Genomic DNA, 17,492 nt, shown 5'->3' with positions numbered 1-17,492 from the left:
ACTAAGTGACTCTTTTTTTTTTCTTTCCTCTTCAATGTGCTAAGTTTTATATCAGCTAAAATCTTGTGACCTAGGACACTTTTCAGACACTAGTGCAGCCAGCTTTTGTAAGGACAAGTGTTTATTAGCTATTTGTTTCTGGGAAATGCGATAAAAATCAAGGATGGTTTGGGAAATATGCGAGGAACAAACTCATTTCCCCTATGAAAAGTAATTGCTATTAAACACAAGACTGTTTTCCTCCTCTGATTTTCATCTTCAGTTTCAATCCTTGTTTCTTACAGTAAAATTTTAGGTGCAAGTAGAATTTAATGGGTGCTGTTTTTGACCCGTGACCATTTCAGGACTCCAATAGCAAGTCAGGAGCGTTCTCTATTGCCATCCCTGCCCCGATAATGGGAGATCTGAAATCAAGTGTGCTGTGGGAAAGCACTAATAAACTGAGTCTTAGTGGAGATTATCTCGGCTCTCTGCGGTCTCGCTGGCAGCCGTAGATAAGAAAGAATGAGCTCAGGAGAGGGAGGCTGCCTGAGCACTAGAAGGACGCAGATTTGTAGTTTGTTCTCCTAAGTGGAGGTCCGTCCTCATAGGAAGCCTGTGATCCCAGCTGAGTTGTGGAGAAGCAACTTGATAGCCAGGACTTACCTTTCTGGTGAACTTCAGAGGACACTGGTTGGATAGGGGCTTTCTTGGTTTCACCTGAAGCAAGATTATAACTTTCTGGCAAACTGATGCCAGTTTGGGGGCGGGGGCTTGGGGACCAGCCCTCACTGATCGGTTTCTCTCAGTGAGGGAACTGGAGCTTCTGGGGATTAGTGTGAAGAACAATTCTTGACCCCACAGACTGTGATGCATTCTGAGCCATGAGTCAGCAATGCTTAAGATTTCACAGTTGAGGTGAGCGTGGTTCTCCTAACCGTGGACGCACACTCTATGAAAGCTTGTTTCTTGTCAGTTAAAGAAATAAAAAAATCAGTTAAAGAAGTAAAAAAATAAAACCCACTGGGGGCTTAGGTGGCAATGGGAATGGGAAGGCATCTCTTTAAATGTGCTTGGTAGACCCAGGTGACGGATCGAGAGCCAGGTGGGTAGGAGGAAGAGAAACAGTTGAGCGCCAGAATGAACAGTATGGGGAGGATTTGGTCAAGAAGCTCGACAGTTCCCCCAGCTCCACGAAAGGCTGTTTCTGCCTGGCCTTCTGTTCTCGCCTCACGACTGGGCGAGTGCTTCAGTACACCACTCCCGTGGGAGGGCGTACGATGCTGGCGATAGCAGGGTGTAGAGAGCTAGGCCTTCTGCAGGGGTTAACTATTTTTAATATATAGTCAATAGGTGGGAGGAGAGCTTTCTCTTGGGGGCAAGGGGGAACATTTGGAAAGGCATGGACTCGGGTGGAATTTGTGTTTTGAAATGAACGCTCTCTGACTGCTTTTCCCTTTGGCTGTGTACCTAGTGTGTGTCGATTCCTGGAGCTGTGTCAGAGCCCAGACGGTGGCTTTGGAGGGGGCCCTGGCCAGTACCCACACTTGGCACCCACGTATGCGGCAGTCAATGCACTGTGCATCATTGGCACCGAGGAGGCCTACGACGTCATTAACAGGTACAGCCAAAGCCAGCAGTGAGGGAAACGCAGAAGGGCCCCCTGCCTGGTGCCGCCGCACTGACCGTCGCCGTCTCCTGCCTCTCTCCCATCCGTTTCTCAGAGAGAAGCTCCTGCAGTATTTGTATTCTCTGAAGCAACCTGATGGCTCTTTCCTCATGCATGTGGGAGGTGAGGTGGACGTGAGGTGAGTGGGGTTTCTCCTCAGGCTGCTGCTGTGCCAGTAGGTTCTAGAGCTCATGTGCCATTAGAGATGCCAACCCCAAGGAACAACATGGTAGAGCTGCTGCCTTGTCACAGAATGACACGCAGAATGACGTGTTGGTGACACAGCATCACAAGCGTTGCAGAGACGATACCGATGTCCTCAGTGCAAAAGAGCACTTGATTCCTTTCATGTGAATATCAAAATATAAGTAAGACAGAAACAAAATCAACTGCTCTTGTTTTAAAAGTTAAAAAATACATTTATCTGCTATAAAATGATATACTGTATCATAGTATGTAATAACCATGCAGTGTCATATACTCTTTCATCTTTCTGGAATAGGAAGGGAGAAGAAAGCCCAGTAGCAACTTAGTAAATGCTTTCTGAAAGGACTTGATGAAATCATGACGGTGCTCAGCACCTGTGTGAGAATGGCTTTGGGAGGTGCAGACACCCTTCAGGCAGGTGGGGTGCAGTGACATAGACGTGCGTTAACTGATTGGAACCCGCTGGCACAACATTTATTTAACTCAAGAGGTGTCTGATGGACCTAGCATGTAGCTTACTCACCTGGTAGATGATTGCTTATGAAGCATAGGACTCATTGAATAAGCCATTTCTCTATGGCAGTGGATCGTTGAGATTTTATACCAAATTCTTATTACTTCGTCTGAGAAACACATTTTTATGAGGTTTCTCTATCAAAGCCATCTTACTGCCTATTTGTAAATATGTTTGCTTCTACATGAGTTAGTTAATATGCTGGCTTCACCATTTGTTTGAAAGTCTAGGGCAGTGGTTCTCAAACTTTTTGAAGTCGGGGTGCATTTAAAATTCTACAAATAATTATAGGCACACTATATACAAATTTCTGAGAAATGTGTTATAACAAGTCAAATATTAAAGAAAAAATATAAAGTCCAAGTGTGCTTTTATGGTAATTAAATGAAATAAATACGACAAAATTAAATTTATTCTGACATTAAAAACATTTTTATGTTATATTTTTTGAGTTATGCTTTTTAGAATTTATAAAAAAGAGGGGTTACAAAATATAAAAACAACAAAAAAGTTATCTTTTTATATATATAGATAACATTCTTAGTAAGATTTAGTAAATTCGGCAGGTGCTGGCACAAATGTGTTAAGTTTTTTCATTCTTGTGTTTATGAGAAACATGAGCCTGATGTGTCCTAGCAATTTTTTCAATATTTGGGGATATATTTAAAAGGCAAATTCTCATTTCCTCATCAATACATTGAAGAATTTCTCTCTTTTTACTCTTAATTGTGTTGAGTGCAGAAAACCCCCACCATACATATCATCTTAACTTTACACCAAACAAAGGATAGAAGAAACTTGCCTCCAGTCTTTCTGGGGAACATGGGGGTAGTGTAAACAATCCAGCACCACAGCTTAACAGCCTTTTGCAACCTAATCAGGCAAGTGAGGTGGGGGGTTGGGCAGACTGTCAGCTTACAGCCCCACACCTCTGTCTCCCAAAAATCTAAACTCCAAAAACCCTGTTGGTTTTTGGTCCCCAACAGGCACATATTTCTCTGGAATACCATAGGGCGCACCTGGAAATCTTCTAGGGCACACCAGTGCGCCCTGGCGCACACTTTGAGAACCACTGGTCTAGGGGAAGAAAAAATGACAGCTGTTGAGCTTAAAATACAGTACAGCACAGATACAGGTAGGCAGCTGGGCAGCCTTTAGGAAAGGATTTTCTTTTACCGGTAACCTATCTGTTCAGACTGAAAAATTAGTTCAGGTGTCTACCGGAAAAACTGTTTCTCCATTCATGACTCTTCTGACACCACGGGTGTGTGTTTCTTCTTCACATTAAACAATTCTGACACTACCTACCCAGCATCAGGACAGGCTAAGGGCTGTCCCACAAGACTGCCCCCACTTCAAATGCCACTCACGAGTAGTGTGTCCCCAGGTTATCCACATTCCTGCATGACTTGGCTATAATTGGGGGTTCCCATGACACCCTCCTTGGGTTCAGTAATTTGCTGGAATGGCTTACAGAACTCAGGGAAACACTTTACTATTACTGATTCATTCTAAAGGGTATTATAAAGGATACAAATTAACAGCCAGGTGAAGAGGTATATAGGGCAAGTTTGAAGGTTCCGGAGCACAAGACTTCTGTCCCCATGAAGTTGGAATGTGTCACACACACCCATACCTGGCACATGGATGCATTCACCAACCCAGAAGCTCCCCGAACCCATTCATGTAGGGTTTTTATGGGGGTTCCATTATGTAGGCATGACTGATGAAATCATCGGTCATTGGTGGTTAACCCAGTCTCCAGCCCCTTTCCTCTGGAGAGTGGGCCAAACGTTCTGACCTTCTCGTCACATCGTCCTGCCCCTGGCAACCAGCCCCACCTTCCAGGAGACTTCAGGTCTGGCTGAATGGGAACTGTTATAAATAAAAGACTGTCCTGTCACACCTATAACTCAAACTATTTCAAGAGTTTTAGAAGCTCTGTGCCAGGAACTGGGGAAAAGACCAAATATATATTTAATATCTGACAGTATCTCAGTATCTATTGTTAAAGGATAAACTGAAGCACATTCAAAATTATAAGAGTTTGACCAAAAATTGATTTGAATTGGGCAGCACCCAACCTAGCAGAGCTAGGAGCTCAAAGGAGCTATATAAATTGAGAGACTTTTATAGGCAGAAGGAACAAGAAAGGTATACTAGGCAAAAAGCAGGTTTGTTATTGCAAGGTTACTTTCCTTTAGAGCATGGCAGGATTTTTATCAGGCAGATTACCTAACTAGTGATTCCTGATTGACGGGTTTAAGATTCCATTTCTGGTAGAGCCAAAACTGTAAGTTTAGCATCAGTGACTCCATTTTGGGCCTCTTATTTTTAACATTGTATAGGCCAACAAAGCCAATATAACTATTGAGTAAAAGCAATACAGTATTGTGTTGCTGCTTCTTAAGGAAAAAGTTAAAAGATTTTTTTTCTTCTTCAAGGTCACACTACATTTTCATTTCTGTTCTCTAGATATTCCAAACAAACATGTTAGTCTTGAAATTTAGCTTTTTTAAAACTTCCTGAGATGGTTAGGCAGAAGCAAACAAACCCTGGCAATACCACTTTGCATTTTATCACATACCTACCTGACGGAGCCTAGAGTGTTCGAGAAAGAAGTTCAGTGTCACTGAAGCATGGAGGGCCTGGTGGGCAGTGGAGAATTGGGGCTGGAAGGACCAGTGGGAAACAGGTGAGAGGCCCTGAAGTTTATTTTATTTTAAGGGCAGTGGGAAACCACTGACAAGTTCTGAGTAGGGGTAATGTGATCGGACTGGATATGAACGTGTTCTGTATATTATTAATTTCCTAGTTGCAATGAACAGATTGTAGTATTTTAGTAAAAGTCCTCTGGTTCCAGGGCTGGAGGGAGGAAGACCAGACAGGAGATTGATCCAGGTAATGGTGGCTTGGATTTGGGTGATAGCAGCGTGGATGGAGAGCACTGGCCAAATGTGGGAGATGTGCTGACTGGATGGAGGGAGAGAGGAAGAGGCTGCACCAAAAAGATGTATATTGTTCCCTTTCTGTCTGAATGTGAGATCTAGGACTAGTTAGTGGTTTCTGGCATCACATCTCAGTTCTTCCATTTACGAGAAGCAAACTGCATTGTTGGCTGCCTCCCTACCTCAGAGGTTACATTAGGATTCAAGAGCAAATACTTTTGAACCCTGTTGAGAGGCTCAAGACCTGAAGGAAATTAGATCAGACCTTCGAAGTTAGCTTTTGGTAGATGATACACATTTGGCACACAGGACTCTCGCATGCTTCTGATGCCTGCCTCTGCCGTGCCTGTGGCCAGCGTGAGCAGGCTGGTAAAAATGCTAGTAGGATAAGGATGCTTGCAGCTGGTGCAGAGATTTCTTTGGAATACCTCAGTAAGTTGGACTTCGTATTCTGAATAATATGGAAACTAGACCCTTCTCATTCTTCCCCTTTATAATTTCTTAAAGGCCTGGGAAAAGGGGTTTGTAAGCAGATTTAGAATTTTTGTCTTCAACATAAAATAGAGCTGAGATGCTGGCTGTTTGAAAAGACTGTATAGAAGGGAAGAAAAGAATCTGTAGACGTGTTCCATAATAGAGGGTGAAGCTAAAACAAATGTGTCCTGAGAAGAATTAGGGCTGGCAGAATTCTTCCCAATCAAGTAAGACAACATTAAAATTCTTTTTAAAAAGTGCTCTTTCTTTTTTATTTAAAAGCGTTTGTGTACATGTGTGTGTGTTCAAGTGAGGTGCTTGAAATCAAAGGATTTTTTCTCCCTCTAAGGCCTAAGGGATGTATGAATGGACTCATCTATTCTTCTCTGAGCTAAGCAGCCATGAAGGTCTGGTGGCCTGCTTTGCAATGTGTTTATTACAGGAAAAAATATAGTTAAGCTTTAATGTGTCTATGCCAAAAACAGAAATTCTGGATCTAAAACAGTACTGACATCTGACGGAGTGAGCATCCCAGAAATACCTGAATGACACCCTGGAATTTTGGGAGACACGATGGGTCTTTGAAAGAAGAGTTAAATTCACTTTTGATATGACTTGATATGGCTGTTATTTCCTCTGATGTAGATTTGACCATGTGGAGGTAGGGAGAATAGAATGTCATGTTCTTTCACTGAAGCCATGCTGTGAGCAACTCTATCCAAATAGAATGTCAAACCTCTCAGTTGGAGACCCAGGAGGACTGACCCTGTGCCAAGAGGGAGGACAGGAGGTGATTACAGCTTACCAGGCAAAGAGTGCAATCTGCTCACAAAGCTCAGTGAGCCTTATTTAGGCTCTTCCCTAAAGCTTAACACTTTCCCCTCTATTTCTGTCCTTCTAGAAGTGCATACTGTGCCACCTCGGTAGCTTCCCTGACCAACATCATCACTCCAGACCTCTTTGAGGGCACTGCTGAATGGATAGCAAGGTGAGAGAAGCTGGGATTTGTCCTGGCCTCTTAGACAGCAGGTGGTCAAAGACTTCTGAAAAATAAAGAAAATGAAAAAAGACTGGAAGGGAAAATAAAATTACAAGAGATGTATTAAGACTGTAGAGTTGTGTGTTTCAAAATTACTTTAAAAGTTTTCTTTCTCCCAAACTTTCTTTAATGTTGTATTACAGTTTAAATTGGCAAGGATCGAAAACTTGGTTAGTCAGTAACGGTAGGAGTCTAAGTGGATTTAACAACTTTGGAGAGCAATTTGGTAATATCTCAAAGGAGCTCTTGCTGATGACCCAATCATTCCACTCCTGCAGAAACTCTCGCCCAGATACATGAAAGAGACAATTGTAGGACTTGTTTATAATAACAAAAAGCTGGAAACAGGCTAAATGTTCATAAGCATGAGATGGATGGGTAAGTTTTGTTATAGACACACTGGAATATAATATAGCCATTAAATGAATGAACAAGAGCTGCATGTATCAATATGGACAAATCTCAAAAACAATGTTGAGTAAAAAGAGATGTTAAAACATACCAATCAGCATATTTATTTAAAATTTAAAAATATTCAAAACAATTCTGTATTGGTAATGGGAAGAATCACATGCAATAATATAAAAACATGCATGGGAAAGATAAACACCAAATTCAGTATGGTAGTTACATCTGAGGAGACAGCAAAGGCAATGTGATCAGGGGAGGGCTACACATCTCCACGGAAGACTTCAACTGTATCTATAATTGTCTATTTATTTAAAATATATTTTTAAAAACTCTGAAATGGCCGTGGCTGGTGGTGCAGTGGATAGAGAATCTTCCTGGAGTGCTGAGGTAGCAGGTTGGATTCCAGGGTTGCCACTCAAGCCAGGGGTCTCCTGCTGGAGCCCCAGCACGCTGGCTTGATCCCAAGGTTGCAAGTTTGAGCCCTGGTTAGGGCACATGAGAAGCAGTCAATGGCTGCACAACTAAGTGGAACAACAAGTTGATGCTTCTCTCTGTTTCTCCTTCCCCTCTTCCTTTCTCTCTGTCTTAAAAAACAAAAAACCCTGAAATGTGCATGGTTAAATTAAAGGTAATTGTTAGGTACATGTATGTTCTATGTATTATTTCCTATACTTTTCTGGATGCTTCCAATATTTCATCATAAAAAAAAAAACAAACGATATTGTAGATCATATGTATATGAAGGAAAGATATTCAAAGTGTATTGTTATATTTTTTATTTTTATTTTCATCAAAGTAGTACTTATTACTATGAAAATATAATTTACAGAGAAACCAGATGATAACTATGATCATATTTACTTTTTTGTATCTTCTTAGAATTAATCATTACTGTACCTCTTTTTTTTTAATGTATATATTATGAGTTCATTCCCAAAATTTCTTACAGAGCTATAAAATTACTCTCAATGCAGTTCAACACTTTTGGTAATGTGTGGACTCTTGTGTGTGTATTTGTGTATGTGTATGTACGTGCGCGCGCGCATGCGTGTGTTCTAAGTTACCGCGCTGGAGCCCCCTGCCGCCTGCTCCGCTCCGGTCGCACAGGTTGCTGTCAGCTTGCTGCGCAGCGGGCTCTAGGAGCTTTCCTCCAGCTCAGAATTCACTTCAGTTCTCTCTTTTGTTGACACCCCTTTTCTCTTGGTTTTACTGACTCATTTTAATAAAGCTCATACTCTAATAGATCTTCTAAAAGAGCTCTTGGGTGATACACTAAAATTTTTTTAAATTGTTTATTGGGGTAACATTGGTTATAGTGAAACACTTTTAAGGGTTTGACATATATCTTTTTTTTTTTCTGAAGCTGGAAACGGGGAGGCAGTCAGATAGACTCCCACATGCGCCCAACCGGGATCCACCCGGCACATCCACCAGGGGGCGATGCTCTGCCCCTCCGGGGCGTTGCTCTGTCGCGACCAGAGCCACTCTAGCGCCTGGGTCAGAGGCCAAGGAGCTATCCCCAGCGCCCGGGCCATCTTTGCTCCAATGGAGCCTTGGCTGCGGGAGGGGAAGAGAGAGAGAGGAAGGAGAGAGGGGAGGGGTGGAGAGGCAGATGGGCGCCTCTCCTGTGTGCCCTGGCTGAGAATCGAACCCCGGACTCCCGCACGCCAGGCCGACGCTCTACCACTGAGCCAACCGGCCAGGGCTTGACATATGTCTTTAGTCTCACATTCAATTGGTAGTTTATCTGGTTAGAGATTTCTAAATTGGAAAACTGTGTAAGTTGTATTCCTTCAGAATTTTTAAGCATTGCTCCATTATCTTCTGGCTTCCAGTGTCCTTGTTAAAAAGGCTGATAATAATAACCAACTAAATTTACTGAGGACTTGGTATGTCATACTCAATAGTGGGGCAACTATAGTTTAGCGATTGAGAGTATAGGCTTTTGCCTGACCTGTGGTGGTGCAGTGGATAAAGCGTCGACCTGGAAATGCTGAGGTCACCGGTTCAAAATCCTGGGCTTGCCTGGTCAAGGCACATATGGGAGTTGATGCTTCCAGCTCCTCCCCCCTGTCTCTCTCTCTGTCTCTCTCTCTACCTCTCTCTCTCCTCTCTAAAATGGATAAATAAAACAAACAAAGAGAGTATAGGCTTTTGAGCTAAACTGCATGCATTTAGTTATTTTTTATACTTTCTGTTGCTCAGTTGAAATTTCCCATCTTTTTATTCTTTTCAAGTATATTTTTCATCTTTGAGGTAAATATGTAATTATAATACCTGCTTTAAAATCCTTGTGTGATAATTTTTTTTTCTTTTTCTTTTTTCCAAGTGAGAAGAGGGGAGATAGAGAGACAGACTCCCACACGCACCCTGACTGGGATCCACCCAGCCAACCCCATCTGGGGCTGATGCTTTGCTCATCTGGGGCTGTGCTCACAACTGAGCTGTTTTTAGTGCCTGAGGCGGGGGCTCAGAGCCATCTTCAGCACCTGGGAACTGATGTGCTCAAACCAGCAAGCCATAGCTGCAGGGTGGGGGAGGAGGGAGAGAGAGAGAGAGAGAGAGATAGTGGAGAAGCAGATGGTCGCTTCTCCTGTGTGCCCTGATTGAGAATCAAACCCAGGACATCTACACACTGGGCTGATGCTCTACCACTGAACCAACCAGCCAGGGCCTTGTATGGTAATTTTAACATCTGGGTATCTTGGAGTATGTCATATTTTCCTGATTCTACATATGTCAAGTAATTTTTGAAATGTAGCTTAGACATTGTGATGTTCCAACCACTGTGCTTTCCAGCCTCCTAATGCCATTGTATTCCCAATTCATTGTGGTTTTGATTTGTTTCTCTTTCTCTTTGTCCCACCCCATTTTCCATCCCCAGATGTTTTTAGAATCTTTTTGTTCTTTGGAAAGTTCATGCTGATGAAGCAAGATATGGATTTTAAAAAAATTCATTGTGCTGGGAACCAGGAGGTATCTTTGATCTGGAATTGCATATACTTTAGTTCTAAGAACCTGTATTATATTATTTCTTTGATAATTTATTCTCCATTTTCTGTGTTTGCTCTTTTTATAACATCCTATAAAGTAGGGTTGGTATTCTAATTTTTCAAACATTTTTTGCCTATTTTTCATCTCGTAATTTTTCTTATGTACTTTCTCAGAGATTGCTTTACCTTTCATCTTCTAATACTTCTGTTGTTTTTAGTTTAGCAACTCTATTTAAAAATTTCCAGAGCTTATTTTCCCTTCATTTATAGCAAAGAATGCTTCTTTCTTATATACTCTCCTGTTCTTGTTTTGGGACTATTTTATATCTGCACTGTTTTTATTTTATATTATGTTTTGTCTAAAGGTATAACTTTAAGGAGCTTACTCTGCTTCCTACATTATTTCCTCCAATTTACTTTTGTTTGTTTCATACTGGAGACTTAACTCAGATGTCTGGTATTCACATCAGGAGTCAAGAGCTAAAATCTGATGGGGAGCTATGTGTGCCAGGGTGGGCTGGGATCCAGCCATTCACTGGGGAATTCTCAAATAGCAATATGTGTAGGGGTTTTTCCTTGGGCATATGAGTTTCCTTAGGGAGGAATCTTCCAGGAGGTTGCAGTGTGAATTTGACAGCCAGCTTTGGAAATACTGTAGGGAAAGGGGTTTGGGGGTTTTTGTGTTTTGATTGTAGACTTACTTAATGCCCTGTTCAGTACAGAGCCTCCTTCCTGCTCTCAGCTGTTCTGGATACCCTCGATTTTAGATTCCCTAAAACCACCCATCTTCCACTGGGTTTGAGTCCTTCTGCTGGGTACCTGGAGGTCTAACTGATTCTGATATAAATTTGCAACCAATGAATTTGGTTTAAATGCACCCCACTTTCTGAGGAACCTTGTGCCGCTGGTCCCTGGGTTTTTCATTGGAGCAGATCACCTTGCTTTCTCTTGCTTCCTCCCCCCTCTCTGGGTTCTAGTCTGTTGAGTCAGTTTTCTATTCTGTTAAATTAGTTACTTCTCTCCTTTTCTAGCTTTCAAAATTCATCTCCTGTCTGTATTTATATTCTCTCCTATTCTCTTTACACTTGTGGGCTTGTCCCTTACAAAAATTCTTTCATACTGGCTCTGTGCTCAATTCATTATGTTTAGCTAGAAGACACTTGAAATATATATGTGTGCATATTGTGTGGGCATGTGCGTGTGTGTGTGCATGCACAGAGAGAAAGAAATATAAACTGACAGGTGTCACTGCTGGTGAGAAGGACCAGGAGATCAGGGTAGGCAGGAGACTTATTCTTTATTGTTTATTTTTAACTGCAGGTAAGTTAAAATAAAGAAAGATTATAAGAGGTCCCTTGTATATGTATTCTTGACTCATTAGAACTTTCAAATTTGAGGTATTTTTGTGCTTCACATAGCCAAGTGTACAGGAAAGAAAATGTGGAGTGTGTGTTGGGGTGACAGTGGAGTTGGGGACAGAAGATGCTCAAGAATCAGTGCAGGGAATGGTAGCCAGTGTTTGACTCTGTCCTCCGTCTGCACTGTGATCTCTCTAGTCCTGTGCCATCTCTGACAGGGTCTGTGGGTTCCCAGATGCCTGGCCTCAAGGGAGACGTGCCTGCAATACAGGAGGTATTTCCGCTTCCTTTCTCTCCCACCTGGAAGTTCTACCCACTCTTGGATTTGGTGCTCATCCACCTGTGCACCTGTACTGCCACCGGGATTGAGAAGCAGACTCACCTGTAGAGAGCATGACTATACATACGTATATACTTCGAGATTATTAGGAGAAAGTTCTCTGTTGTTACATGAAAATATACTGAGAAGAAAATTTCTTTATTTCACAGATAAAGCATGTTTGTTATAGTAAAGCAAAAAAAAAGAAACTAAACCACGTGTAGTCCACTACCAACAACTCTTTTGGTATATATCTTTCCAGAATTCTAGAATAATCATACAGTACATTATCATTTTATAACTTTTTCATGTAATATATCAGGAACATCTGTAATATACTTCTATAGCACTTTAAATGACTGTAGTATTCAGTTGTATTAGATATACCAGGGGTAGTCAACCTTTTTATACCTACCACCCACTTTTGTATCTCTGTTAGTAGTAAAATTTTCTAACGACCCACCGGTTCCACAGTAATGGTGATTTATAAAGTAGGGAAGTAACTTTACTTTATAAAATTTATAAAGCAGAGTTACAGCAAGTTAAAGCATATCATAATAATTACTTACCAAGTACTACTTTATGTCGGGTTTTCGCTAAGTTTGGCAGAATAAATCTTTATAAAACAACTTACTATAGTTAAATTTATCTTTTTATTTATCCTTTGGTTGCTCCGCCACCGTCCACCATGAAAGCTGGAATGCCCACTAGGGGGCGGTAGGGACCAGGTTGACTACCACTGAGATATACCATAATTTTTATAATTTGTCCCTTACTGTTCAGCTTCTTTTTTAAAAAATATTTTTTAAAAGATTTTACTTACTGATTTTACAGAGTGGGGAAGCAAGAAGTATTAACTCATAGTTGCTTTACTTTATTTGTACATTGATTGCTTGTTGCCTGTCATATGTGCCTTGACTGGGCAAGCCCAGGGTTTCAAACTGGCGACCTCAACATTCCAGGTCAACACTTTACCCACTACGCCACCACAGGTCAGGCCACTGTTGAGCTTCTGTGTTTTTTCTAACATTTTACTGTTATAAATGGGAATATAGTAAACATTCTTATAATCTGATCTTTGGAAACATTATTTTGTAGGGTTAATCCCTAGAAATGACCCTATATTACTGGGCCAAAGATTATGCATGCTTTAAAGACTAGAAAATACACTCTTAATATATGGTCTAACCTCAAATAATAATTGTAATAATAAATAATTTGAATATATAGGAAATTAAAATTAAAAAAAATAAGTTTATTTTAGACAGTTGTAAAGGTATACAATTACTATAGAAACTCTTGAAAATACAGAAGAATAAAGAAGAAAATATTAGCAATGGACTTGTACTAAGATAACCAAAATTAGCAATTATTTTTCAATTTTATTTTAACCTGGTGGCTATTATACTGTATGTACGATTTTATATCCTTTTTCCAAAAAATGATTTGAGGTATTATGTTTGCTACATAAGTAGACTACTTCTGAGTTTCTTTCTTTCTTTCTTTTGAGGAAAGGCATTTCTAAAAGTTAATTAGGTGGCATCTTTCTAGTCATACTTGTCTTGGTTTAAGCTTAATGTGAGTGAACACGTTCTTTGCCATCCAGGGCTCTACATTTGTGCCCATCCACTCAGCCCGGCCCCTCATTGGTTGACGCTGACCCTTTAATCTCCTTCTGCCAATCTCTTAGGTGTCAGAATTGGGAAGGTGGAATTGGCGGGGTGCCGGGGATGGAAGCCCACGGAGGCTACACTTTCTGTGGCCTGGCGGCTCTGGTCATCCTCAAGAAGGAACGTTCCTTAAACTTAAAGAACTTATTGGTAAGCGTCTGTTGATCCATCTTCCAGCCCCAGACTCCTGGGGATGTGACTACTTAGGCTTTGGGGGAGGTTGGCCTGGGGGAGGGGCTGACAGAGTTCCCACCTCGAGCCCCTGAACCAGAAGGGCTGTGATGGAGTGGCGTGAGCGCTCACCCTGCTCTGAGGAAGGGGGAGGAGTGCACGTCGCTCACTCTCTGCGTCAGCCCCCTTCTTCCTGCCTTCCCCTCGTCCTGCTCTGAGCCTTCTCCATAGTGTGTCGGGACGACTCCAGACAGAGTGTTCTTGAGTGCCTCAGACATGTGCTATGAGACAGAGTACCTTCTTCAAACTTCCAAGAAAAATGTACCTCCCTTCAGTTTATTAAAATTAGGGGTTAACATGTGTCTTAGACTATCCTAAGAGACAAAGTCGTGAGAAGAGCTTTGAGGCATTTTGAGGCCAAGTTTTATTAGCTGCCATGCTATGTGAACATTTAGTAACTGCATTTAAATTTGCTGGGCAGAGCAGGCTAATTGCACTGAGCGGGTGGCCCAAACACTTATGTCTGGACTTCAAGCTCCTGAACAATATTCAGAATGAACTCAGAAAACTGTCAGCTTCAAGGAGTCACTCGATTATAGTTAAGTTATCATTGCAGACCTGGTGCACAAACATGCACACACCCACGGGCACCTGGGGCGATGCCTTTGGGAAGCATTTACTCCCTGACCAGGACCTTAGAGCAAACCAGCTGCAATTGACATTCATCTTTTCTCCCCAAGTGTACGTGTCAGGCTCCTATCATAGGAATTGTCATGAGACCCGTTGTAAACCCTGAGAGAGTTTCTGTCATACTCTGTGAGCTGTGACCTTCAGTGTGTTGTCCTTATCCTGAGGAAGTCCGTATAGCATACTGAAGGTTTGCAGGTTCATACTGAAATGACCAACTTTGTGCACTGGACTCTGAAATCCACCAAAATATGATTACTAATAAAGCATGAAACATAGAAGTTCCATCTCTCAGGCTGAAATAAAGAATATAATTAGCAAATGCCTCAGTTACAAAGACAATATTCTAGATTTGAACCCTGTCTCTACCACTTCCTAGCCATGTGACCTTAGGAAAATTGTCTAATCTGTTTTAGCTTCAACTTTGTTTCCCTCTATGAGGTAGAGTAATAGTTCCTTGGAGGTTAAAGGAGAGAACATATATAAGCAGCCTGGCACATGGTAGGTGCTCAGTAAAGGTCAGTGTCCTTACTGAAACTACTCCCTTTCCTCGTTTGCTTTGGGAGAACTAGGGCCTATATCTGAAGGGTTTTATATAGTCAATAGAGTGAAGCCATGGGCTGAGATACTGGAAAAAATTAATTAGTCTGGCCTAAAAACAATCTGTGGGGTAAGTAAGATGAAGGCTATACTTCCCACTACTTGAGTAATGAGTAGCTTACATTCACTAAATGGCATCATCCCTAAAGTACTGCTCATTTAAGACTGGGGATATATTAGTGCCTACATCTGCAGTGCGTTTTTTTTTTTTTGTTTTTTTTTTTTGGTCTTTTAAGAATTTGGGATTATGACTCTCTGGGTGGGTGTTAAACAGGAGTATACTGTTATCATCTAAATTCTACAACCATTAGCTTAAAGGATGACTGGAAAACCACCTCCATTGCCCTCCAGCCCCCTTTTTGGGAGGGTTCTTTGTGGCTACTTTCGAGAACTCAGTCTAGGAAGAATGTAGTTCAGGGGAGGTACTGCTGTGTGCTGTTCAGTTACGGAGACAGCTCTGGAAGCCCATGGCTGGAGGCTGCAACGGCCTTGCAGGGCTGGGAGGGAAATGCAGATGTCATTATCTGCTCAGCCAGTTGGCTCTGCTCTTCACAGGGGCCCAACTGTGACTATCTTGATCATAGCAGTAGAGTGTGTTTAGAAAACTTGGAAATAAGCGAGGAATGGTAATACCATGTGTGACTGCTGAGCGACATCCAGAGCCACTTTACAGGTCCAGAGTAAAAGATGTCCTTCTGTCAGCCCCCCAGGTTCCCTGGAGAGAGGCTAGACTGGACAGGGCTCTCATTGGTCATCAGGACTCATGGCTTCTGCTTCCAGTCTTGTGAGTGACTTGCTTAGAGACCTTGGATACGTTTCCTCAGGAGCCAAGTAAAAGAAACAGTTTGAGATCATCTGATGAGATGTAGCACAAAATTCCATATATCTGCTTTTAATCAACCAACTTCCCTGAGCAGGGAAAGGGATTAGAAATGAGCTGCTGGTGGTCTTGCCTTAAATTTCCCAGTGAAGCCCTGTTTAGTAAGAGACATCTGCAGGTCTCTTTACAAGCCAACCTGACCTCTTGATTCTCTCAGCACCAGAACCCATTTGGAACCAGAGAAAGGGTGGCTCATCGTGTTAGGCTCTGAGCAGAGATCAATGCTGGTCGCTTTGAAAAGGTCAGCTTAAGTGCTCCACTCGAGGTCTGCGGCAGTGAGGGGAAGGGGGTGAGAGGTCAAAGCACCAGAACTTTAAGCCTCAGGAAGCCCAGAGACAGGAGCCCTCCTTCCCCGGATCAGTCTCTGGAGAGCTGTCTTGCTGGGTTTTGTGTCTCTTTTTAGCTGACAACCCCCTCTCTCCCTTTGTCTCCTTCTCAGCAATGGGTGACAAGCCGGCAGATGCGGTTTGAAGGTGGATTTCAGGGCCGCTGCAACAAGCTGGTGGATGGCTGCTACTCCTTCTGGCAGGCGGGGCTCCTGCCCCTCCTCCACCGCGCGCTGCACGCTCAAGGTGAGCCAGGAGCTGTGGGCGGGGGCTCCATGACTGCCCTCGGCTGCTACCCACGTCAGGAAACCAGAGTGCGTTCTCAGAGCAGCGATTAGGATAACTGTGCAGACTGGATTTTGAGTTCCCAGTCTGGAACCTCCTCTTCTGCATGCACGTGCAGAATAGGTTAGGAGCTGGTGCCAGTGGTTTAGGGACTCATGGCTGCTTCACCCTGGCTGTGGTTAGGAGGAGGCGGGTGCCAGTCCTGGGCCCCAGGGTGACTGCCCCCTCAGCTGGGTGTGAAGCCGCAGTTTCCAATGCGGTGCTCCATGTTGGTCAGATCAGAACTGAAAACCCATGCTGTGCCTGTGGTCACAAGAGTGACAGAAAGCAACTGTAAAAGGGGGCAGAGAACCAGAACCCACAGAAAGAAGACCTACTGTGTCTGTCTGGCTGCGTAATGGCCACCCTCAGAGAGGTGGTATGTTAAAATGTTGAAGAATCTGAAACAGGTGTTTGTTCCCCCTGCTTTACTGGAGGGGAGAGACCCATGTTCTTCTCTGTGGCGTCTCAAGTGGGAATGCAAACCCAGAGCAGGTGGACAGCAGGCAGAGCTTCCGGGAGCCTTTCCCCTTATTACCTCTTGGAATCTCAGGCCGTCTGCTGACGCCGGAGTTGTTTCCCGGTTGTTCCGTGTGAGAACAGGATGTTTCCGCGGAGCCAGCGGGAGAGGGGAGTTCGGGGCTGCTCCGCTGGGTTGATCTGTTGTTGGAGTGAGATCCCTTGGCCCAGGGGGAAGCTTCTCCTTGGGCAATCAGTTGCTCAAATGTAAAAGATGAGATTCTTTTCTACTGCTCACCCCCCTGCGCCAGCACACAAATACACTTTTTCTCCTTGTTTGCCTGTTCTCTCTGAGCCCCTTTCTTTCGGTTCTTGGTTTCATTTGAGTTGTGGCCACCTTTGAGACTGAACTGGAGTAAACAGAGCCTCTGTTCTGCCTTCCTGTTCTCCCTGTCGCAGTCTAG

The 17,492-nt window shown here is 42.9% G+C and overlaps 1 protein-coding gene across 1 annotated transcript in view; it reads left to right on the top strand.

The window, feature by feature from the left end:
- Positions 1-17,492, top strand: part of FNTB (farnesyltransferase, CAAX box, subunit beta) — a 74,613-nt gene that overhangs the window by 44,584 nt on the left and 12,537 nt on the right. Inside the window, exons 5-9 of the mRNA XM_066388185.1 lie at positions 1,454-1,600; positions 1,704-1,787; positions 6,693-6,779; positions 13,602-13,731; positions 16,359-16,491. Of these exons, the coding sequence (XP_066244282.1) occupies positions 1,454-1,600; positions 1,704-1,787; positions 6,693-6,779; positions 13,602-13,731; positions 16,359-16,491 (581 nt within the window). The remainder of the gene's footprint in view (positions 1-1,453; positions 1,601-1,703; positions 1,788-6,692; positions 6,780-13,601; positions 13,732-16,358; positions 16,492-17,492) is intronic.

The sequence above is a fragment of the Saccopteryx leptura genome, chromosome 6 (genome assembly GCF_036850995.1).
Source record: "Saccopteryx leptura isolate mSacLep1 chromosome 6, mSacLep1_pri_phased_curated, whole genome shotgun sequence".
Lineage (NCBI taxonomy): Eukaryota > Metazoa > Chordata > Mammalia > Chiroptera > Emballonuridae > Saccopteryx > Saccopteryx leptura.
Note: the sequence above shows the minus strand (reverse complement) of the source record. Positions and strands in the feature narration are given on the sequence as shown.